Consider the following 25,929-nt stretch of genomic DNA (forward strand, 5'->3'; position numbering starts at 1 on the left):
TTTACTGTGAGGGTGATGGAGCCACCCACAGACAGGCTGCCCAGAGACGTTGTGGAGTCTCCTTCTCTGGAGACTTTCAAGACCTGCCTGGACACGTTCCTGTGTGATCTGCCCTGGGTGCTCCTGCTGCAGCAGAGGGGTTGGACACTGTGATCTTCAGAGGTTCCTTCCAACCCCTATGATTCTATGATATAGACGTTTCTGGTGCTACATAGGTGGAAATGCAAAAAACCCAGCAAGACCAATCTACTTGCATAAGACATTTTGCACAAGTCCGTTCTTCATTTCCGTCTCCAAAGAGCTAAGAAGAACAAATGTAATACATCAGTTTGGCAATCAATCTAGTTTATTAGATGTGTTTGACAGTTAGGAGTAATGTTTCATTTTAATCTTCTTGGTTACTCACTGATTTGAAAACACAGCAGAAAAAAAGTTGTAAGGGTGACTGTGAGCTCAGTGAGTCCCTTCTCTCTATACCCAGAACTTCTAATGAAACCAGGGAAGTTTTAATGTGCAAGATGAGTCCTCTTGCAAGAAATATGTTCATGTGGGTCAACAAACAGAGAAACAAAACCCAGTGAAAATGATTTAAAAGCACCATCTGCTTACTCAAACACAGCTGGGGAGAGGTATGATGCAGTCCAAAAACCCATTCCATTTTCATTATATTTTATTCAAAAGAGATGTTAAATAAAATACTCTTGGTCCTAAATGTTTTTCTCCTGAGGAGAAATGTTTAAGCAACATTTGAAATAATGCTTGTGGAACGCAGTTCTCCCTACAGGATGAACATTGATCTTGGATAGCAAACCAAAATGAATGGAGTGATGATGAAAACAGGGGAAAAAAGAAAAGGTAAAAAGGAAGTGCACACACTTAGGAAGTAAAAGGCTGGACATTAGCAGTTCAAAAGAAATAATTTATCAATTGAATAAGTTATTCAGAAGTAAATTCATATCAGGGAGAAAAGTAAACAGAATCAGCCACATCATTCTGGGGAGAACAGGGGGCAACACAAAGATGGAGAGAAAGAGGCAGGGTCTGTATTTCAAACAAACAAATCACAAAAATACCCTTTTCCTCCACAACACCATTCCAGAAGCACCTTTGCATGTCTCCTTCTTAAACATCAAAGTGCAGCGACATCCCAAAACATGCATTTCCTTGCAACAAAGTTCCCTAGGTTTGCCCTGGGGGATGCAAAGAGATTACTCAAGGATGAAAAAACAATTTGTGTCCAAGGATACTCAGTGTGAGAATACTCTTTAAAAAATCAATCCTTAGGAATGTACACAAGTCCACAAAACTCAACCAGCTCTATTCAGCAAAGCACAACAGAAATTAGACACACACTAACCTCCACCCTCTCCTATAAAACCATCAGAATTTCTTACTTATGGTGTTAAATCCTGTGTAGCTACCATGATTTGCAGAGGTCAACCCCTGAAAGCCCAAGCCTACAAAAGGAACATTTGTCCCCTTTTTGCACTGTGTAACTCAATCACAACTCCTTCTACAAGGCAACCAAAACCTATTCTGATAAAATTAGCTCAATCCAATTAAAAGACAAAGTATAGTGCTTAATTAAATGTTTTGATTATTCTGAAGCTCTCTTTTTTTTTGGTTCATCTTGAGTTTAGGCCTGTAAAAGCATACAAATAAGAAAGATTTTAAATGTTCTGGGTTTATTCATTTATTGCTTAAATTTGAGTAACAATAGTTTCCCAAGAGCATAAAAAGAGGTGTATAAAAAGAAAATTGTGGGATGTTCAACTTATTCAGACCTCTTTCCATTGAATTTGTTCATATTTTATTTATAGCACTTCCTAAAGAAAAAAAAAAAAAGGTAATAAAAGTAGTATCCCTTTTAACTACATTAAGAACATCCAAACACTTGGATAAAGTAAAAATACTGAATTGTTTGAAAAACTTAACAAGTTGTTTCCTTTTGTCTACCTTTTATTCTCTCTAATGGTAAAGCTCTATATTTTCTGCCTGTGACAAATTCCAGTTTCAAGCTTGCATGCAACAAGGAAGCTGTTTTTCTGCAAACCATGCTCAATTAAACCACCTCACTAGAGACTCTGTTATGGAAGACTCACAGACAAAAAAAAAAAACCCAAACAAAACACAACACTAGCCTATGAACATTAATTAACTCTTGTCATTTTCATTACAGGTCATATGGATTTCTAATTCTTCCTTCTGTCCCTGATTTCCATTCTTAGAAACACCTGATAATCTCTCCCATATTTAATGATACTGTACAAGTAGCCACGGAAATCAACATTTCCTTCATATTGAGCAATGGACAACACAAGGTATCTGCACTTCCAGCTTGCCAGCCCATGGCAGGAGAAGGTTACTGACCTCAATCTGCTGAATGGCCTCTTCCCGCTGACGGATGGCCTCCAGGTCCTCTTCTGTGATTTCTGAGAGTAAGGCTTGATCCTGGTTCTGGTTCTGCCACGTGCCATCTCCTCCATTAAAGATCTTCTCATCATCAGCTAAGTCAGAGAAGGGGGTCTTTGGGATCTGCTGAGGTGGGACAATGAAAAGAAAGTGAAGGAAATGTCAATGTTGTCCAGTTTTACATTGTCTTCTTACAGGAAAATGAAAGAGAATAGAGTAGAATCATCCTGGTTGAAAGGGACCTTGAGGATCATCAAGTCCAACCATAACCTAAATCCCCCTACCATAACCTAATTAGCCCATTCAGTGCTTAAATCATGTCATTTAGCACTATATCTACATTTCTTTTAAATCCTTCCAGGGATGCTGAGTAATGTGAGAGATTGTTTAAATTGTGGCAAAAAGATGAAGAGGAGTAAGTTACATGAGAAAAAAACATAACAACTTTTGAAGGGAGTGTTATATACTTAAGCCAGATCTCCTGAGCTCCAGTTAAGCTCCAGCAACCAGCCCCTGTTTTCCAGCAGTTCTGACAGAACAAAACATTCATGTGCATCTGAAAAATCACACCTTGTCATTTTCTTTCAAATTCTTCTGGAATTAGATGCTTGCTCAAGCAGACAGAATGCCTATGTTCTTGCCTTGAAAGCTTTATGATCCAGCTTGCAACATTCAACAGAAGAAAGGATGCCATCTTGCCTATTTATGACAAAATAAATGCAGCTAAAAAAAAATATTTATAAAAACCCTTATAGTAATGTAACTGCAGGTTGATGAGTTTGAGCCTCTCACAGCTTCATGGTGCTCACTCTATAAAGTTGACTTGACTTTGCTGACACATCAGGTATCATTTTCTAAGATGCTAATTCTGCCTTGGGAAATCGTGCTTCTATTCAGATCCACATTGCAAGAATCTGTTAATGATTCTAGGCTGCAGGTAGGGGTAGATGCTTCACAAGGTCTTCTCTGCCTCCCAGCCTTTACCTTCCATGCCTCTAGAGATGGCAGGTTCAGTCTAGACTGGACTCAGAGAACAAACAGACACAAGGTTTGTATGGAGAATCAGGAGGCTGAGCTCCAGTCCTAAACTAATAGGCACTGCTGAACACTCCAGCCCTACAACTGCACGAGTCTTTTGTGTCAAACAGTGCAGATGGTCCTTTAAACTGGCCTTGAGGTGAGCTTTGACCCCTAAACAAAAGTTCCAACAAAGAAGCAATCCAAGTCCTTCCAATGACCTTCCAATGACAAGCTGAAAGAAGGAATGTTAGTCACTAGAGCATTCTTGACCTGAATGTTCCCAAAGTTCCTGAAAGCTACAGGAGAAAACAAGCACAAGAATTCAGGAGGATGTTCAGTTCTCTGAATGTGAACTTATCTGAAGCACAAACACTGCAGCTTTTCAACAAAAGTGCCTGAGTAATTAAGACCTTTGCTCTCTTGCTGTGGCTAAGTTTTCAAAGATGTTAAATGCCTGAAATGCCACAGAGTGACTAGGAAGCAAGGCATGAGGCAGCTTGCTGGAAAGGCACAGGGAACTGGAAGAACTGGGAGGAGTGGACTGGAAGTTGCAGTGGAAACAATGTCAAATGACAGAATCATGGAATGATTTGGGTTAGAAGGAATCTTAAAAGACAATCCAGTTTCAACAGCAAGAATGAGAAGCTTAACCAAGCAAGCATGAGGAAGGCAGGGGGTTGAGACAATAAATAAATAAGTAATAATTTATAATGTATTTAACTTCTTGTTTGCTTAGAGATCTGACTTGGAGGAACTGTGAAGGAGGCATGGAATAGGTAGTGTTTAACACTTGCAGTCATATTTAAAGAATAATATCAGGCATCTGGAAACTCTTATTTAATTTTTTTGCTCTTCTTCAATCTTTAAAAAGTGTATAATTTCTGCATTTAGAAACTAAGGAATTTTTGCAGTTGCCTCCATTAGATTCTGCCTAATGAAAGTAATTCATTATTATTATCATCATCATCCAGTTGCAGGCAAAGTTATACAATGGGAAGAGGGAAGAGGACTGAGGGAAGAAGTAGAAGCTACAGAAAAATCAGCAGTAAACAGTCAAGTACATTTCAAAAATATAAACACAAGATTAAAATCTTTGTCATTAATATCTTGCTTTGTATCACCTTCTGCTTCCCTGAGATCTGTTATCTACAGAGAAAGGGTGTGTTACAGGAAGGAAATCATAATTTATAATTAGGTTAAAAATTCATTTACAGTTAAAACGACACATTTTAATAGGATTAAGACACCCCGGGGGTGTTTTATTCACTAATTATTATGTGTCTTGGAGACTAACTTATCTGGTAAAGTGCTCCACTGCCAAAAGAATATAGTAATGGACTCCAGGAAAAGACCCTTGGGGTTTCTAAATGCTTCATTAACAGTGACAGAGGTGTCTTCTCATCTTCACCAGTGGGCTAACTAGGAGATGAAGAGACAATTATACTGCACAATACCAAGAAGGCTGGAAGAGCCCGAGTATCTGCCTTCTGAAGAAATACTGATCCAATTAATTTCTTGGACCATAGTCACAGCCTGGACCTTGCGCCATGGACTTCAAGGCACATGAATGGACACTAAAACCATGTTCTCCTACACAGGTGTGTAGGAGACTTCAGTGGAAGATAACATAACAAGTTGTGAGATGTTTCCTGCTCTGTTCTGATGTGGGAGCACAGGATTAACAAGAGAACCAGCAATACAGAAACCAACACTTCAAATTACATTAATCCATGTAATACCACAGTTGTGTCACAAATATGCTTCAGTTGTATCACAAATATACTTGATCTTGGCCTGTGTCAACTCTATTAGTCATCCCCACTTCTCAGTCCTGGTATCTGTAAATAGCACGCCCCTCTCAAATAATCCAAAAGTGCAATTGAAGTGATGCTGCTCAGACATCTCTCACAAAAGCTGACTATTCATGTGTTTAAATAGCTAATGGTCAAACCACAGATGTTTTTCTCTAAACAAAATAGTGGCCCAAATTAATTTCAAAGCTGCTGAAAGCAATTACATGAGTTTGTATCCTTAACATCTTTCGAGAAAATCCAACCACGGCTGCTGAATGAGCAAGTAAATCAGGAACCAATGGGATGTGGGAGAACTGAAGTTTCCTTTCAGGCCTAAAAAAGGTTTCAAGGTAAATTTAAATACAGTCCACATGCCCTGTTATCATGGTGTGCATGGTGGTTGGCTGTGCTGACAAAATAAAAGTGATTTTTTGTTTGTTGGAGGTACCTCATTCCTCTGGTAAAGTGAACAAATCCTGGGTTCAAAAGTGTGAAGAAATCTGATAACTTTTAATACTTATAACATGAAAACTGCGGATCACTTGGTTTATCAGTGGGTTTTGTTCCTTTTTGAGTTGTGCTCCTTGCCATGTGTGACAAAGTATTTTATTGATGGTAAGAAAAGGTATGATGGAGAGCTCTCACTGAGCCTCCCCAGATGAAGATCCTCACCCTACACTGCAAGGGGCCATAACTCCCTATACAGGCATTTCCATGTTTAATTTGATTTAGTGCCAAATTTTATGCCCTGTGAATCTCCGTGTAATTTTCTGTTGGATTTCCTTTCATAAATTGTTAATTGGATGCGTTTGAAGTTGTTCTTTTGTTGAAATTTGCCTGTGGCAGATTTTTGTCTAGATGTATCCATAAAGCAAACTCTGCCTGTGAAAAAAAAAATGATAGGAGGGAAAATGTTGAGTATGTCTGATATGCTCAGTAGTTCTTTTAAAAGTAAATTCTTCTTAGGACTGAGGGTCATACTATGCTGTTATTCATTATATCTGAAAAATTATACCCAGGCACAACTTTTTTTTCTGTTGGATAAAAATCTTTTCAGTGGGATAAAATCATTGCTGCTTACAACTGTATTTTTAATCAGATTTCTTTTACCAATGGGGAGAAATTACATGGAGCTGCTGATAGAGAAAAGGGGAAAAATATTCTGCATAGTGAAAACTTCTGTCAGTATCTGTACTTTACCAGTAGTAAAATCTTTGCATCAGAAGTTGCATGTCTGAGACCCCTCCAAAGATGACCCCCCCACCAGCCTGTGCCTGCCTCACTCCTCATTTGTATGTTAGAAGGGACAAAAAAGGACCATTAAGACACACAATTTCTTCTCCTTGTACTCAGCAACATCACAGCTTTTACAACCCATGTCACATATGGTTCTATGACAATCTGAGCTGGAGGGATTGTATGTATATGTCTCCCTCTGTGTTTTATGATCTCTTTCTCTTCAGGTTTTGATAAGGTGTGGAAAGGAAATTTTCCATTGAAATCACTGAACACTTCACTGATGGTAATAGCCATTTCTCATCCACCTTCAGTCAACATTTTGTGACCTTAATTTCTGATACAGGAACAATTTTGTAAAGAGCAATCAGACAAGGCATCATTAGAGATGTGAAAGAAAGCACGAGAACTGAGATGGTACCAGCACACATCATACCACTACAGGAGATTCCCTGACTCTGAAGATGAACGATGAAGGTCTCATTTAGAGGTCTCAGGTAGTTAAGCAAAGAAGGGTGCTCTGTCTTCTCCAATCTCAAGAAGCCTCCTGCACCTCTAGCAGGGATATGGCCAACTCAAGCAGTAATCAACACACCTCCCACACCTCCTGCAAACTATCACATCTCCTGGGGTAACATTTTGACTCTGGCTTTTGCACAAAATGCAAATGCAGAGATGTTTATCTCCTGCTTTATAGTATGTATAGACATATAAACAGCCAGGCTAGGTTTTCTGAGGATATCTTATTCTCACTGGCATCCAGGCTTAGAGATTCAGGTTTTATTGCATGTAGAATAATGAGGCTGGAGTGCCTGCATTAAAGATCAATAAAATACTTTACATGGAGGGCCACTGTGCAGGATACTGCTGGAGTTACACTGCCTGCCTGTGCTTGACACATTTTTAATAGCACATTGGCACTGCAAAGCTGCTCAGGACAAAAATGGCACAGAGCAGCCAGTTTGGGCTGCCTATCTACAATGTACAGCCAGGTTAAGAAGGCAGATAAATTGGAATAGGTGATCTTTCTCAAACCATCTTTCCAAAACAACTAACTTTGCAGACGCAATGAGATTTAGAGCTGCATCTTGCCAAGCAAAAGCCCAAAGCAATTACAGGTAGAAAGGCCTCAGGCAGGCACAGAACAAGCAGCCTGGGACTTCTAAATCTTTTAAAGGAGTGAAATAGTGATATTACAACTTTGCATTATCTTTCACACAGAAGATCACAGCAGTGATTGGTAATTTGAGCTCTGTTATCTAAGGAGAGGAGCTTTCTACAATGACAGGGGAAGAAATGCAATCACAAGTTAACCATTGCTTGCTCTTCCCTTTCACTCAAACATGGGCACATTTAAAACTACCATAAAAAACACAACTTTCAAGTGGGATATTTTCAGTTCTTCCTGCATGCATCACTAACACAGGCAAACAGAGAAATGCATTCAGTATTTTCTTCAAGTTATGTAAATTTGATTACTCTGTACCAATGTAGTATGAGAAAAAACAGCATGGGGAAATTAGCATAAAGGGAAGGGCTGAAGTAGATTTTTATTTAAATTAACTAGAATCTCTCATGTGTTTCTGTCTTCGCTCTTGATCACAGAATTATAGAATAGTTTGGGTTGGAAGGGACCTAAAAGATCATCTAGTTCCAACCCATGGGCAGGGACACCTCCCACTAGACCAGGTTGCTCAGATTCCCATCCAACCTGGCCTTGAACACTTTCAGAATGGGAGCAACCAAGTTGTTTACTTTTGTATTATATGAACCTGAAATTGAGCAAGAAAATCCTCATTTCCACCAGCTTCCTGCTATGGAATCTGCAAGAAATGAGTAGCTTTAGTGAAAAAACTAATAGCAGCAGCTATTTTGTGAGCTCACTTTTCAGCATTTATAAATTTAATCATTCGAGTCTCTGCAGTCATCAAGACTAAGCAAACCCATTTAGATTCCTGGAACTAAAAGACACTTAGTAACAGTGTTCTGAGTTCATACCTCCTACTATTTTCTTCTTCTTTATTTTTCCGTCAAGACTTTATTACTTCACCAAATTCATTCCAAGCAATCCTGACCTCATCACCTAGGGCTGCTCTAGTTCAGACTCGATCTTACTGTACTCAGGGTGAGAGAATTAAATGAAATGTCTGTGGTAGATGAAGAAAAAGGAAATAAGCCAGGGGCCTGAGGTTTAGCTCTCTGATAACCAATGTGCTTTTAAGTAGCACAGCATATTTTCACCCCAAGGTGAAGATCAAATTTAGGAGGAATGGCCTTCCTAGCAGGCTTAGATGGTGGGGCTGACACTGATACATTGCTCATGGAGACCATCAGCTTCTAGGGCAAACTTCAGTTGATCATGAGGGTTACATTTTGTCAAGTATTTTCACCCTGTACAGTTCTTACAGATACCTCATAAGGGAAGAAAAAGGCAGTTTGTCCTTTTCCTATTTCCTTTTCTTTTCTCTTAACTGGCAACTTTATCTACCATGCAAATAGATGGCCTCATGACAATGTGAGTGAAATGAAACAACAGTAAAGAGAGGTATAAATTTCCCCTCTCTGTAGTCCAACATCCTTTTCTTTTGAAACCCATTTCACTGACTGACTGAAGTCTCATCACTCATCTCCAAACCCATCCTTCTCAAAGCCAACTGCCTGTGCTATCACTACCTTCAGGTGACATCTCTATACCTGCAACACAAGTGGATAAATGATCCTTTTAGATTGTCACAAAGGAGAGCATTCGCTGGTATTTTTACAGCATTGCCTCACACTCCTAAAGCTGTTCCTGCCCTTTCCTAGCTGGCTGAATTATATTCTCATCATTCTCCATCTCTGCACGACTCTGCTGCTGGCACCGTGTTCTGGCTGGCACTGCTGGCTGAGAGTCGCGCTGCACGTCGTCCCTGGTTCCTCATGCTGGGCAGAAAACTCCCCTGCTCACAGCTCCCTCGCTGAACATCTGAAGCACCCGGGATTTGTGCAAATGGACCATGCTTGCAAGACCTCACAGACACATCAAGACTGTCTAGGAAGTCTAGGATGGTGTTGTCTCTGCCTCCTGAAGTATGTGCTGCGCAGCTGGTGCAGGTTCCTGCTAGAAAGGCAAACATGAAGGAGAATGAGTCAGTGGCTCACGCATTAACACCCATCTAATGCAAGAAATGGTGAGAAGCCTTTTTCCTATGTTCAAATGGAGGCAAGAGCCAAATTCAGACTGATTTCTTGCGGCAGAGACAGCCTCTAGCACGGGTACAGTGCCACTGTAGTGTGGAGCAGTGGAAAGGTAGGAAGATGCTGGAAGTAAAATGTATGTCTTGTTTTTCATGGAAGTGACTGCTCTTGCACTATGTGGAAGGCATGAAAATGGGCAGATTTACTGCATCCTGGTAGCTGCCATGCAGAATGGAGCATCTCAATTTGCATTTTAGTGGCAAAACCAGAGTACATCTTTATGCCATGCACTTTGGAGGAGAGTCACTCGTGTCACTCATCTCCTTCTCAGGTTTGTATGGAGCACTCAGAAACCTTTTTTTCAGACACATGGTTGACTCCCACAGAACTTCTTTGGCAGCAATCTTTAATCTCTTTTTGTTACTGGCCTTTGGCAGGGTTTGGGTGGACTGCTCAGTGTCCAAACAAACGTTCTCAGCCTAGTGTTGAGGATCACTCTCATTTAGCAACTGGTCCACATAATGTCTACCCATCTGACAGTCTTTACACCACCTGCATTCCCAATACTTCAGCTACTCCCCAAAAGCCTAGTCCCAAAATCAGGGGCAGCTTTTCACCACTCATCTGGGAGGAGTTTTGCTGAACCTTCTCAGGGTAACCTGTCAGTTGATGAGGATGGAGAGACAATGAACCAGCCTCTGTGAGAATCGGGTCTATCTTTGCAGGAGAGAAGAAAAGTGGGGGATCACCTTGGAGAAGCAGAATGGGACAATACCCATTCACCCCACCACAGCTTCTGGTGCCACCCATGAAGAGCTCCAGCTTGAAAAACATCAACTTCAAGCTGGGAAAACACCAAGATGCTGCAGCACAGAAATGACTAGCTCTGTACTGGGACAAGAGCAATGATTTTGAAGGCAGAAACATCTATTATCACTTACAGGCTTTTCTCAGCAGCCTTCTATTATCCATTGGATTTCACTATAAGGGATCAAGACAGAAATGGTCTGCTTTCTAACCCTCATCCTTTTGGTCCAGTCCATAGCAAATCCTTTTCAGCACTAACTCAGAGCAAACCAGGAGGGATATCACAGGCTGATACCCTGAAAACATAAAGTCAAAAAGTGATCAAGTGAAAGAGACAGAGCCAGGCAGAGTCCATCTGCATAATTAACTGGTGACTCCAACGTGGCATCTTCACCTGAGAAAGCAACCTCTAAATAGAGAGAAAACCAAATCTGGTCTAGTGGGAGGTGTTCCTGCCCATGGCAGAGGGGTTGGAACTATAAGGTCCCTTCCAACTCAAACCATTCTATGTTTCCATGAGATGCCAGATGAGTATAGGGCAGGATTTGTCACATCTGAAGTAGCCACTCTAAGCAATAGTGAAGTCAGCAGCACACACTGCTCCAGAACTGGACACAGTACTCCAGCTGGGGTCTCACAAGTGTGGAGTAGAGGGGAAAAATCACCTCCCTTGACCTGCTGGTCACACTTCTTTTGATGCAGCCCAGGACACAACTGGCTTTCTGGGCTGCAAGAGCACATTGCTGATTCACATAAAGCTTTTAATCTACCAACACATCCAGCTCTTTCTCCTCAGGGTTTTTCTCAATCCTTTCTCCACCCAACCTATATTTGTTCTTTATATTTGTTGCTCCAACCCAGGTGCAGGACCTCGCACTTGGCCATGCTGAACTTCATGAGGCTGGCATACGCCTACATCTCCAGCCTGTCAAGGTCCCTCTGGATGGCATCCCTTCCCTCCAGCTTGTCAATCACATCACATAGTTTGGTGACACCAGCAAACTTGCTGAGGGTGGACTCTATCCCACAGTCCATGTCACTGATAAAGATGTTAAACAGCACCAGTCCCAGTACTGACCCGTGAGGAGCACCAGTCATCACTGGTCTCCATCTGGACATCGAGCCGTTGATCACTTCTGTCTGAGTGTGACCATCCAGCTAATTCCTTATCCATCGAGTGGTCCATCCATCAAATCCATGTTCTTCCCATTTTGAGACCAGATGTCATGCAGGACAGTGTTGAACTCTTTGCACAAGACCAGGTAGGTTACGTCAGTTGCTCTTCCCTTGTCGACTGACACTGTGACCCCATCATAAAAGACTACAAAATTTGCCAGGCATGATTTGCCCTTGGTGAAGCCATGCCAGTTGCCATCAACCACCTCCACATTTTCCATGTGCCTTAAGCAGAGCCTTCAGGAGGATCTGCTCCATGATCTTTCTGGGCACAGAAGTGAGACTGACTGGCTTGTAGTTCCCTGGGTCTTCTTTTCTTCTCTTTTTGAAAATGGGGGTTGTGTTTCCTCTTTTCTAGTCAGTGGGAACTTCACCAGACTGCCATGACTTTTCAAATATGCAGAGTTGCAACTTCATCTGCCAGCTCCCTCCAGGAACTGTGGATGGATTTTGTCAAGTCCCATAGACTTGTGCACTTCCAGCTTCTTTAGATGGCTTCAGACCTGCTTTTCTCCTACAGTGGGTGGATCTTCCTTCTCCCAGCCTCCACCTCTGCCTTCTGTGACCTGGACAGTGTGGCCAGAGCACTTACCGGTGAAGACTGAAGCAAAAAATGTTGTTCAGTACCTCAGCCTTCTCCATATCCTGCATGACAAGGTCTCCTGTTTCCTTCTGCAGAGGGCCCACACTTCCCATCGTCTGCCCCTTATCACTGATGTACCTGTAGAAACCCTTCTTACTACCCTTGATGTCCCTGGCCAGGTTTTACTCTATCTGGGCTTTAGCTCTCCTAACCTGATCCCTGGCTTCTCAGACAACCTCTTTGTATATCTCCCAGGCTACCTGTAGCTTCTTCCACCCTCTGAAGACTTTCTTTTTTCACCTAAGAGTATCCAGGCGCTCTTTGTTCATCCAACAATTAGTCAACTTCATTTGGAGGATGTGAGTTTCAATCTCAAAAAAAAATGAAGACTGGACAACTTGAATTTCAAGTCAAATGAAGTCAGGATGTTTAGAGGTTTAAGAAAACCACAAGAGCAGCAGCAAGATATTTATCTTTTCCCCTCAAGAGTAGCAGTACAGTTATTAAAGATCTAGACAATGCCTCAGGAAAGAGAAAATAAAGATACTAGTTAAATGTAGTCACAGATGCAGATTTGTGACCAATATACCTGCAAAATGAAATAATGAAAATGGGAACCATAAACATTGCTAAAGGGAACAAAATCTTGTTCTTGAATTAGTTCGTCCGGAGATAATTCAGCAGCTTGTTAATTTATCCTCTATGTGTACTTGATCGGGCAAGACAAAGTGATTTTTACCTTCCAAACAGTGGCAAGAAATAGGAAGTGCCAGGAAAGGGAAGCAATGCAGACCAGCTTTATTATCCTCATGTGCTCCAAGCTGTCTCCATGATATACGTTTGCAGAGCTGCTAACCTTTCTTCAGCTGAACCCTTCAGTCCCACGCTGCATGATTAGCAAACAGCCTTGATGAAGGCTTTCCTGAGGATGGGAAAGCCACCTAAAATGTTTGCAAAATGAAACATTCAGGGAAAGGATTAAGATAAAAAATGCTGAAAGGTTTTCAGCTCAGTGCCTCTGGTATGTGACAGGTAACAAAATTGTTCAAAATCCAAGTGTTGTTTCACAGAATGTCAGGACAATGTTTTAACTGTGTCAGAGGCAGGAGAGGCTAGAGATAAATTTTCTGATAATTTCTGCCTCACATTTTTATTGGACCATTATTATTATTTATTTTACTTATGTTTTAACTGTGCTATTGAATTTCCAAATTGATGGGGCATTAACCATCCACACGAGTGTTCTTTATTAGCTTTAACACTTAACCTACATGTTTCTTTTCTAACATCAGGCCATTCTGACTTCTATCATTTAACTCCATGAATAATTCACCTGATCTTCACTTACATTTTCACCTTGAAATTATTTATAGACTGTAATCATATCTCTATTGATACTTTCTTCTAGATGACTTAATTTACTTCCCTTGTTTTCTTCTCTGGTGTTTATTAGACTATGTTTTGTTGTACCTCATCATCCAGAGAAACCTTGACAGGCTTGAGAGGTGGGTCTGTACAAACTGCACGAAGTTCAATAAGACCAAGTGCAAGGTCCTGTCCCTGGGTCAGGGCAACCCCAAGCACAACTACAGGCTGGGCACAGAATGGACTGAAAACAGCTCTGAAGGACTTAGGGGTGTTGGTTGATGAAAAGCTCAACATGAGCTGGCAATGTGTGCTTCCAGTCCAGAAAGCCAATCATACCATGGGCTGCAACGAAAGCCTCATGGCCAGCAGGTCAAGGAAGAGGATTCTCCCCCTCTACTCCACTTTGTTGACACCTCCTTGCAGTGCTGTGTCCAGTTCTTCAGTCCCCACCACAAGAAGGACATGAAGTTTTTGGAGCAAGTCCAGAGGAGTCCACAAAGACAGATAGGGGGAAAAGGTTTCAGACTGGAAGAGGGTAGATTTAGATGAGATATTAGGAAGAAATTCTTTGCTGTGAGGGTGGTGAGACACTGAAAGAGGCTGACCAGGGAAAATGTGGGAGCCCTCTCCCTGGCAGTGTTCAAGACCAGGTTGGATGGGGCTTGGAGCAACCTGTTCTAGTGGAAGGTGTCCCTGACAATGCAGGGGGATTGGAACTTTAAGGTCCCTTCCAACCTAAACCATTCTATGATTCCATTTTACTTGTCCTGTTTGTATTCTTTTTTATTCTCTCTGTATATACCAAGACCCTTCCCAAGCCATTAACTCCAAGACTTCATTGTTTGTGCCATAAAAAGATATTTTTGTTGGAAAGTTTCAACGAAACACAGGAGAAATTTTGAAACATGTTGAAGTCTACTCTGAAAACTGATACATGAGTCTTTGGATGATTGCTTGGTTCATTGATTGGTTGCCTCTCAGTAATTTCCCTAACTGTTTGACCTATAATTGGACTGAAATAAAATAATGTTTAACTCCCCAAAACAGACCTCTGGCTCTAAAACCACACTGGAATAACTTCCTCTCCATGAAGAGACAACAGCTTTCAGCTGTTTTTTTGAAGCCTAGATTATGCCTCAAGTTTCATAATGCCTTATGAAATAAATTATCGTTACTCCATTTTTATTTTTTATTTTTACCTTTTTTCCAATGTCTTTCTAAGGAGCTGTACATTAATAATAGAGCCAAGGAACTATATGCTGTTGACAGAGTTACCTAAACTTAGATGCCAGCTTGTCCCATCAGATGTCAAGTGTCCCTTTCACTGAGATGTGAGAAAGAGGGATAAGTCAGGCAAGGTGTGGCCAAGGGAGACTATAGAAAAAATGAACAACCAAAACAAAACGATACCAAAAAAAACCACCAAAACCTCCACATATATATATATGGTTTTATTTCCTATAGAACAAGTAATGCTACTTAGCTCATATGACTACACTAAGATGTATCTATTTCTCTCACTGGCTAGAAATTGCCTTGTTGCCTTCAGAGGTAGAAACCTACACTGTGGAATGATCACAGAGTCACAGATGGTTGGAAGGACCTTAAAGATCATCAGGCTCCACCCTCCCTGCTATGAGCAGGGACACCTCCCACTAGACCAGGCTGCACAAGCCTCATCCAACCTGACCTTAAACACCTCCAGGGAGGGCAACCTATCTCAGTGCCTTCCTACCCCCATGGTAAATAATTTCTTCCTGATGTCTAACCTAAATCTCACCTCTTTCAGTTTAAAACCATTACCCCTTGTCCTATCACTGGTGAAAAGCCCCTTCCCAGCTTTCCTGTAGGCCCCTTTCAAGTACTGGAAGGCAGCTATAAGGACTTCATGAGGCGTTCTCTTCTCCAGGCTGAACAGCCCCAACTATCTCAGCCAGTCTTCATAGCAGAGCTGCTCCAGCCCTTGGATCATCTTCATGGCCCTTCTTTGGACCTTCTCCAGGAGCTCCATGTCTTTCCTGTGCTGAGGGCTCCAGAGACGTACTGAGCACTCCAGGTGGAGTCTGACCAGAGCAAAGTAGAGGGGCAGAATCCCCTCCCTGGCCCTGCTGGCCACACTTCTTTGCTTACAGCCTAGGACACAACTGGCTCTCTGGGCTTCAGCACATACTGTTGAGCTTCTCATCCACTGCCACCCCCAAGTCCTTTTCTTTGGGACTGCCCTCTAGCTATCCTCTAGCCATTCTAGCTGCTTGTTCATCTATGCCCACCTCCTGGAGTTTTTACCTGACTTTCTCTCAGTTGGGATGAATCACTCCCTGGACTACAGAAGGTCATCCTTAAATATCAGTCAGCTTCCATGGGCCCCTCTTCTCTCCAGGATGTTATCACGTTACACTCTCTTGAGCAGATTCCCGAAGAGGCTGAAATCTACCTTCTTGAAGTCTAGGGCAGTAACCTTACTATGAGTCCTCCTTTCTGCCCTAAAGATCTCGAACTCCATCATTCCATGGTTGCTACAACCAAGGCTGGCCTTGACCTTAGCATCCCTCACCAGCCCTTCCTTGTTGGTGAGAACAAGGTCCAGCATAGCTCCTCTCCTTGTTGGCTCCTCGATTACTTGGAAAAGGAAATTGTCATCAACACACTTTGGGAACCTCCTGGGCTATTTGTGCTTTACAGAGTTGTCCCTCCAACAGATAACGTGGTGGTTGAAGTCCCCCATCAGTACTGTGGCTTGTGAACGTGAAGCTGCTCCTATCTGTCTGTAGAGTGCCTCATCTGTACTGTCCTGCTTGTCAGGAAGCCTGTAGCAGACCCCCACTGTAATATCCCTCTGCCTGCCTTCCCCTTAATCTTAACCCATAAGCTCCCTGTCAGCTCCTCATCCAGCCCCAGGGAGAGCTCCTTGGTCTTTGATCTAGAGGGCAACACCTCCACCTCCTCTCCCCTGCCTGTCCTTCCTAAAGAGATTATATTTAATTATAACTATATAATATAATAATAATTAACAGAAATTCCTTTGGCTTGCACAGTTTGAGATCCCACTAGATTTAGCTGGTACTGGGTGTAGGCAGTGAGGGAAGACATATCTAGAACCTGCCTGAATTCATAGAATCATAGAATCATAGAATCCTAGGGGTTGGAAGGGACCTCGAAAGATCATCTAGTCCAACTCCCCCGTCAGAGCAGGGTCACCTAGAGTACATCACACAGGAAGGCATCCAGGTGGATTTTGAATGTCTCCAGAGAAGGAGACTCCACAACCTCTCTGGGCAGCCTGTTCCAGTGCTCTGTCACTCTCACAGTAAAGAAGGGTTTTCTGATATTCACATGGAACCTCCTGTGTTCTTCATGGAGAAATCCTGTCGTGCCCCACGACACACATGTAAGAATAGAAAACATGTTTGCAATTATCTGGTCAGTGTAACCCAGAAGTGACAAAAACACCACTGCTGCATTGATGTGTGGTTTGTTTCTTCATTTCACACTGACTGACCTTCTATCTCACCACACAGAAGGCTGAATCTTATAAAAGGCTGAATTTCTTTTGACAAGTTTCCTCCAGCTGGTGAGATCTGGAGGCAACCAGCGTCTCCCCACAGACCAACTCCTTAATAGACTTCATTATACCACGAGGATACGTAGTGATCTAAGCTTTATATTCACACTCTGTGAGATCACACTGCATCAAAACTTTGATGGATGCCTCTGCTGTTTTCTCATCCTTAAGGAGCAATGACCCAAACATTAGCATGTCTAGTAAATTGTTCTAATGTGTGGTGAAAGGGGACTAATGGATACAGTAATTGATTGTTTGATGGATAGCTGGGGAGCCCTTTGATTATGAGTTTTTGCTACAGTCCAAGACATTTTCATTCTCCAGTTAACCCAGAGCTGATTGCCTGCATGAATTATCTCCTCTGCCTGCAAATATAATTCTCTTAATAAATATTTCATTAGAAACAAACCAGTGTGGGGAGAGAGAAGAAAGCAGATGCTCAATGCTGTGTCTTCTGAAGATGTTACAGAGTCTACAGGACAGACACTGAGATTTATCTATGAAATGTGCTCAGGTCAGACAAGATGTCTTTGCTTCTCCAGGATTTAGTGTTCAGAACAATGCAAGAGGCAGCAAGTAGCCTGAAGATAAGTTTAAATCCACCAAGAGAGACCAAATATGGCCCAAGGACGTACTGCAGTGGGGAAGCCACTGTCTTAAAATTGGCCTTTGCACAAATTCCATCTTTCCTGCTCCCAAGCTCCAGGCTGAGCTTTCATGTTACAACAAGGAGAGGCACTGACCAAGAAAAAAGACTATCAGTAAGAAGACAGTTATGACTGCTGGGATTTAGTTCTTGAGGGTTGAACTTTGATCCTAGCAAAGCTGATGGCAAAATTCTCTTGGATATCAAGGGGGTCTTTTTTGATCATTTATCTTCCCATGATGACTCCTTAAAAGTTATTTACCACCTTTGTTTAGCTTTGTAGTATTTAAGTGTTTATTCAAAACATCTATACTGAACCTGTTTGTTTCATTTCAGATGTACAACTCTACTTTTAAGTTAAAGAACATTTCTGCTCATCTTTCCAAATAGGCTACCCTATTCTCAGAAATGATAGTGTAGAAACCAGGCAGAAGAAGAATCAGTGGAAAACAAGACTCTTTTTTTGCCATGTAAACTCCCAATTCTTGATCAACCCTGTTCCATAAATATTTAATTTTTAAAGTATGACAAGGGCAATATTTGTAGAGAGCACTTTGGACATGAACAGACTCCATTGAGATGAGGAACTCCACAAACTCAGTTTGAGTGAGGAGTAGTTTGCTGCAACACAGAAAAGATTCACCACACAAGCTAATCCCAAGTCACTTCAGTGCCACATGCTTAATATGCAGAAAACTGCTGCAGATTTTCCAATTCTCTTTCACTGAAAAATTGTTGATGAGCAAAATACATAATGATTCCTATTCCTCTTCAACCTGTGTACATCCCCTGGGCACTGAGACACACTTATCTTGTTTTCCTAGCTGTTCCTCAAACACACTTACATTGTTAGTCTTACAATAGGTGTCATTATGTCAATAAGTAGAATTTAAACATTAAGAGTTTAGTTATGGGCAGAAATGCAACCGATCACATCATGTGCTGTAAAAGGGGACCACATGTCAGGGAAATGGCTTCAATCTTCTTTGCTCTTAATTCTTTGGCAAAACTTCTATGGAGGGAAATGTGAGCTTTTAAAAGAGGGGGGAGGAAGGAAGAGAGCAACAGATGAAGTTGGACAACTAACCAGAAAGGAAACAGGGACAAGCAAGATGGAATGAAAAGCACAGACGATGCTTAGAAAGACTGAGAGTGGGACAAAGAGTCAAAAGAACATGGAATTGAAGTGTCGACGTATTTCAGAAGAAAGGATAGAAGCAAGGCAGGGAATGTTTTCCAGTTCAGCCATCAGAGAAGTCTCTGCATTCCTCTTATTGCTCCTGTCTTCTCTTGGAGATATACTTGCAACTAATTCCTGAAGATAAAACAACATCCTGACACCTTCTGGAAAGGAAACTTTCTTGCCACAGGGGACTTTGAGTAATAGAGATTAAAAAATGGGAAAAAGAAAATAATTGGAAAAAACCCCTCTCCTTCTAGGTAAGTAGTAAAGTCTCTACTGAGCTGAGATTAGACTGAGTGAGGAAATTATTGGCACAGTTAGAGCTGGACATATCTTTTCCGTACCAAATTATAGAAGCTGATGGAGTCCTTAACATCACTGCATATTTTATCATAATTGTTAGGTTGCACACAGACTTTCTCCATGGAAAACACTCTATGAACCACTGACACTGACTGCTGAGGGAGATGAGACTTCCCAACAGTAAAGAAGCATCGATCTGGCTCAGCATTTTAAAGTCACTGATGGGTTTACTTTACCTTTCTGCTGGAGTCTTCCTTTTTGCTTCCACCACCTATACTTTTACCCCTGCTGCTGCTCAGCTCAAACACAGCTGTGTTAATATGCCAAAGCCACATATCTATTCTATACATTTTTCATTTATTTTTGAGGTTCATTTGTCAAATGGAAGGAGATGATACCAGTCAGATCATAACTGAGAGACAACCCCTGAGGTATGTCCTTTGTCAGCCTCCCAAAGATGTTGACATGTGCTTTAATTTTCTAGGAAACTATATTTGGCTGTGTTTTATGAAAGGTTATAAGCATTGGATACCACCCAAAGTCCCAGGAATTTATCCAAGAGTCATGTTAGCTCTCCAGAGGACGTAGAGCTGTTGGAGTGAGCCCAGAGGTGGGCTACAAAGATGATCAGAGGGCTGGAGCACCTCTGCCATGAAGACAGGCTGACAGAGTTGGGATTGTTCTGCCTGGAGAAGAGAGGGCTCCAAGGAGACCTTAGAGCACCTTCCACTACTTTAAGGAGCTTCAGGAAACACAGAGAGGGACTTTTTACAAGGGCAGGGAGTGGTAGGATGCGAGGGAATGGTTTCAAAATGAAAGACGGGAGATTCAGTTTGGATATTAGGAAGAAATTCTTTCCTGTGAGCGTGATGAGACAGGTTGCCCAGAGAAGTTGTGGCTGCCCCCTCCCTGGAAGTGTTCAAGGGCAGGCTGGATGGGGCTTGCAGTAACCTGGTCTACTGGGAGGTGTCCCTGCCCATGCAGGGGACTTAGAACTAGATGAACTTTAAGATCCCTTTCAACCCAAACCGTTCTGTGAATCTATGATTGATTGATTGATTGATTGATTGTCCTGGATAAGTGTCATTGTTGACATCTTCATCCTGCTAACCAAAACACATCTATTGGATTGTAGTGACAGTGGTGACAATCTTCTCCTTCAGTCTCATCTTGTTATACAGTGGCAGTGCTCAGTCTGGCACTCCTCAGAAACTCTTTACTTTCTCAGAAACAAATTTGAGCCCTTCCACCCCTATTTATTCTAAATATTCTTGGTAGGTCTCATGAGTAATGTACCTACACAAAGACATCTCAGAAAATGTATGGATTGTGCAGGAACATAAATTTTGACTGAACAAGTGATGAATAAAATGCAAAGCAACATCCTCAGATTTTGGGCAAAGCACAGATAATCACTCAGAGGTATTTGTGAAACATGTCAGGCTCTGTCAGGAAGAAGGGTTATAAATAAATGTGAGGTAGATAAGTTAATAATGCTATTTCATATACATGCAATAATGAACTTTAATTCTTTCTTTGGGTTTCTTTCATCTTTTACTGTAGCAGATGAGTCAAGCCCAATAGAACTGATACTGGCATCAGAGCATTTTCTTTAGAGGGGGCTGAAAAACCTCTACAGATCAGTTGCCAAATAATTTCTTCTCCCGTGGGGTTTCCTTCATACATTTCACCCATAATTTGCTTCCCCCACATATGGCATGAATTAATCACAGTGCAAGGAATTTTCCTGATGGAAAAGGTTTTGCAGACAAGCAGTCTTCTCACATTAACTTGTCCTGCAAGGAAGCCAAAGTCAACTCTAACATACCTGGTAGAGCAACCTGCCAAGAGAAACTAGTTGACATGGTTGATAAGGAAGTTCATGTATATCTTTGAATTTGGAACCTGTGAAAGTTAATTTAGAGCTTATTGGTAACCTTATCACCAAATATTTGCCCCAGAGAAGAAGGAAATTGATTTGTTTCTTTCTATGATATTGGGAATTAAGAGAAGATATCAAAAGGAAAACTTAGAGGTGTTAAATGTAATGATGTTGGAGAAACGTGTGTTAAAGTTTGGGAGACCCCAGCACAGCATTGGACATCTATAGAGTCCTCAGGACCCTGAAAGACTGGAAGGGTCAGTATTCCTGCCCACTTCTTGGCACAGTCTATAAAAGCCAGGAGAGCAGGAAGCCAGGCCCTTCTTTCTCCTTGCTCCTTTGCCCCTGCTGGGGCTGCTGCTGGTTCCTTCCGCTTCCCACGGGCTCACTCCAGGATCCACCTGCATTGGGTGCTGTGAGGAGCCGTGGACCTCTCCCCTGGAGCAGCCCTGTCTTTCCCATTGCTCTGTTTTGTATAGGAATACCTACTTCACCCCCCTCCGTTTTACCCTTTTTCCTTGTGTTGCAGTAAATTAGTTTCTAGTTTCAGTTTCCAAAGTTTAAGACTCTCTACCTTATTCCCCTTCTGTCTTCACCAACCACCAGCACCGCTCTGCCTCCACAGCACAACCCTTCCTAACTGCTCCCTCTGCTCAGCTCTTAGCTCAGTTCTTTCCTATGTTAATGGCAGAGCTGCATCTATTGTCCCTTTAATGGCTCCTTGGCTGGTTTTGGAGCAGGTGGAGCTTCTCAGCTTCTTACCCGGCCACCCCCGGGGCCCTTCACCTACTACAAAAAACCCCACCAAACCAAACCATCACAACGTGAAATATCTCACTTGTTCCTTGGTCTTCAGTAGACACTCAGAGACATGAACAGAGCATTGCAACACCTCACTTTTTTGCAAAATACCTTCCTGTCCATGTGTACAACAATGACATCACTTCCATGCAGAAGAACTCCTACTATATGAATATCACTGAAATACTTCCATTGTGGTTTCCATCTTTCCTGCTCTATAAGCAAGGCCAATGGCAACACAACCCAACTGAAAGTGAGAAGGCATGTTCCACCATGAAAACACCATGGCTCAGTTCCTCTACTGTCACATACAGGAGCTTTCAGACTCCCTGAGGGGCTACTCAAGCATATCTGACTTGCCATGTTGGCCAATCTCACACCTAATATTCCGATGTTAAACAGTGGATAAACAGACCCACAAAACACATAAGCTCTGAAGAATCCTTGCATGTCAAAAGTCCTTGCATTTGACAGCTACTCAGTCTGTTCCTCTTTCCACACACCTCCAGACCCATCAACCTCCATTATCATCTGAGCACCAGGAGAAAACAAAACAAAACAAAGCAAAAGGGAAACAACACAAAACACAGCACATAACCCATGGCATAACATAACTTGCTGCATGACCTAAAATCCCCATCCTACCTCTGCCTTTTCTGTAAAATGAAGATGGGTTTTTCCCCTTACAGAGTGGAAATACCTTGATTTGCAAAGTGTTTGAGACCTGCAGGGATGTTTTCTAGAATTTTCTCAGCTCAGCTTCCCCTGTTTCATACTAGGTCTTCAGTTCAAACACCTGTTTCATAAACAAGGAAGCCTGATAAAGCAATTCAAAAAGAACCCCAAACAACACTCCCCCCCCCCCAATAAAATAAATAGATAAATAAATAAATACCCCTCAGGCCAAACACTTCTTTGAAATTGTAATTTTCCTTTGTTGGCCAGCTTATATTCTATGATGTTTTTCAGCCTCTTTTAACTGGGAAGGGGAGGAAGGACCACTGGTGAGCTGTGAGATTCAAAAGGTCAAAAGGGAAGAGTCAAGAAGGCAAAAGGGTGATTAAATGGATTTTGTGTGTGCTCAGATCTCTACAGGGGGATGATGCCTGTAGGCTTGGAAGCAACAAGCAGTTCTAGGAGGAGGAAAAGATTTTATAACATTGGATAACATCAAGCTTTGAATAAAATGCATCTTAAAATAAGCAGGATTGGTGTAGGACAAGACCACAAGCGACATCCCACATGAAAAGGATGCACCTTTGTAAAATTAGAGGTATGTGGGACAAAACATAAAAACCAAAACAAACCTAAAAGCAGGTTCCAAACTCAGCATTAAAAATTTAAAAATGGGATTCTGTGCAAAGAAAATGTCCTTTTCCTCCTCTACTCTTCTACAAAACCCTCACTCATGCCTCACTTTTTCCCAGCCTAAGACAGCTTGGCAACTGCAACAAAGCAGACAGACAGAAGCCCAACAAGCAAACACCACTTGATAAGCACCATGATCTGAGCTGAGGTTTCTTGTTAATTTAAATACTATTGAACCTTTTAAGCTCACAGATAGCAGATTAGCACTAGCCCATGCTGCATGCAGGGATATGTCACCATGCTTCCTTGTCCCATGCACACATTCATGGCTCTGTCAGACTCTTTTGGGATCTAAGCAAGCTGCAGTGATGGGCAAGGCCCACAACCACCCTTGAGGTGCCAAAAGTATGTGAAATGAGGAGAGGGAGGACTAGCATAGTCCTCTGGAGCATTATACCATCTGAGACTAAATGCTGGCAAACGTCCCGATACTCCCCAGCAGTTAGGAACATACACACAAACATACACACAAATGGATTAATATTACACTTATTTTCACTCTATTTAATATGTACGTTTGACCTGCTATAGAGAATGTGTAGTAGGTGGCTATTGAAGCATTTTTTTCCACCATCTAGTAAGCAAAGACTCTTCAACGGAAGCATAAAACACCCCAATCCACCCCAACTCTGTACAGATTTTACTGTCCTCTCTATTATATTAATTGACAACAAGTGTCGATGGTTCATCAAGCCAATTGCTGCGGTTCTTACCTGAGCTCTAGAAAACCTGTATCCTATGAAATTCCACCTATGCCAGCAGATGGCGATCCAAGTTGTGCAGCATCCACAGCTTCCCTCACCCCAGCCCCAGCAACTGCTGGAAAAGGCTTTTTCTGTGCTTTTTTTTCAGTGGTGCCTTTCATCATGCTTGAATAGAGGGGTCAACAAAGAAGCTCACACAATAGGGCCATCAAATTCCCACTTCTCGGCTTCCAGAAGAGGTCAATATGTCCTGCTGCACACGAAAGTCACATTCCCACTCTGTTTCCTGAAATCACCTGACCAGTCACAAACTTCTGGATTTGGAAAGGAAGAAAACACCTTCCTCACTCACCAGGAATAGATGGTGCTTGCAAGCAGATGCTGTGGTTGCTTATTTTTGTTTGCTGGGTTTGTTGTTGTATTTTCTTCTGTAGAGCAATCTGTTTCTCAGTATGGCATTACTAAGCTCTTAATGCAAATGTACTCCTATACAGAAAAAAAAAATAAGGGGAAGGGGGAGGAGGAAGAGGAGAAAGAAAAGGGAAGAGGAGAAGGAAAAGGAAAGAGGAGAAAGAAAGGGAAAGAAGAGGAAGAGGAAGGGAAAGGGGAAAGGAAGGAGAAGGGGAAGGGGAAGAAAAAAGGGAAAAGGGAAAGGGGAAGGGAAAGGGAAAATAGAAGGGAAAATCCTTCTAAAAGCAAGGAACTCTGCAGATCAACAAATTCAACTATATCAAGCGTAATACGGAGTTAAGGGTCTAGGAAATGTCTTGATAATTTTATTTCATTCAGGTGCTTCCAGGCTGAGCAAGTTAGAAAAAAAATACTGGAGTTTTCGTTTTAGACAAGGGATGCAAAACACAAATCCCAACATATCCTGGGCTTGTGCAGATTGGAAGCAGGATATCCTGCTTTGTCCCATGAAAACCTGGGTCTATGGAAATAAGCCTTTTTTTTTTTTTGGTATTATTTCCAGTCATTTTCTCTGTACAGAAGCAGAGCCTCTGTAGATTTCTCCATGACTTGATCTCTGTGTTAAGGAGAACCTTGGGAACCTCTTGTCTGTGGTGGGAGTTTTGCTTTGGGAAGTTGTACCAACAGGGGTAGAAGATCAGCTTTCCTTCAGTGCCCTTCAGCAGTGCTGCACTGACCACAGAACAACTCTCTGTGTTCACAAGGCTCTGGGCCAGCACATGAAAATAAATAAAGTGTAATAACTTATTTCTATTTTAGCATGGGAAATACTGCATTTGTATGATACCCGAATGATCCATGTGGGAAAAGGACCCATGAGGGAAAAGCTCCCTTTGCTCTACCCTTCCCAGTTACTTTCCAGCATCTGGAGAAGACAAGTGCTCAACTTGAGGTGAGAGAGACAAGAGATGAGGTTGAGGCCTTTCGTTGATGCAGGGAGCAGGAAAAAAGTCCTCTTCAACCAAACCCTTTAGATGGAAGCCTTGCTGAAGTGTCTGACTGTCTAATACTCATCCCAATGTACTTCATGGTACCACAACTTTCATTAAAGTGGGATTAATGAAGGAGACACTGCAAAAAGCTAGTGTGTTTTACTGCAGGGGAAGATGCTCTCTTGTCATCCCCCTGCTGAAATGACAAATTGTCTGAACACCCGCAAGAGGGGATTAGCCCCTGACAACCTGGCTACATCACTCCCCCCGGGGTTCATCCATAGTTTCCAGGCATAAAGAGGCACACAGGTGATGCTGAGCAGGTACCAGCCACACAACATTGATTTGCTCCTGGCAGTAGCAATGATGACCCACACTCAGGGCTGTGTTTTCATTCACAGAAATCATAGACTATCTCCACTCAGAGGGAACCCATGATAATCACTGAGTCCAACTCCCATTTCTTTCCCATTTATGCACATGGGAGCATGTCCTGGCAATTTTC

At 42.1% G+C, this 25,929-nt stretch overlaps 1 protein-coding gene across 7 annotated transcripts in view; it reads right to left on the reverse strand.

Moving 5' to 3' along the window:
* Window positions 1-25,929, reverse strand: part of TSNARE1 (t-SNARE domain containing 1) — a 514,761-nt gene that overhangs the window by 244,364 nt on the left and 244,468 nt on the right. For 6 of the 7 annotated variants that reach the window (XM_051612488.1, XM_051612482.1, XM_051612486.1 and 3 more), the window contains one exon: window positions 2,371-2,538. In XM_051612488.1, the coding sequence (XP_051468448.1) occupies window positions 2,371-2,538 (168 nt within the window). The remainder of the gene's footprint in view (window positions 1-2,370; window positions 2,539-25,929) is intronic. The other variant, XM_051612487.1, reaches the window with a different exon arrangement.

Source organism: Apus apus, chromosome 2, assembly GCF_020740795.1.
Source record: "Apus apus isolate bApuApu2 chromosome 2, bApuApu2.pri.cur, whole genome shotgun sequence".
Classification (NCBI taxonomy): domain Eukaryota; kingdom Metazoa; phylum Chordata; class Aves; order Apodiformes; family Apodidae; genus Apus; species Apus apus.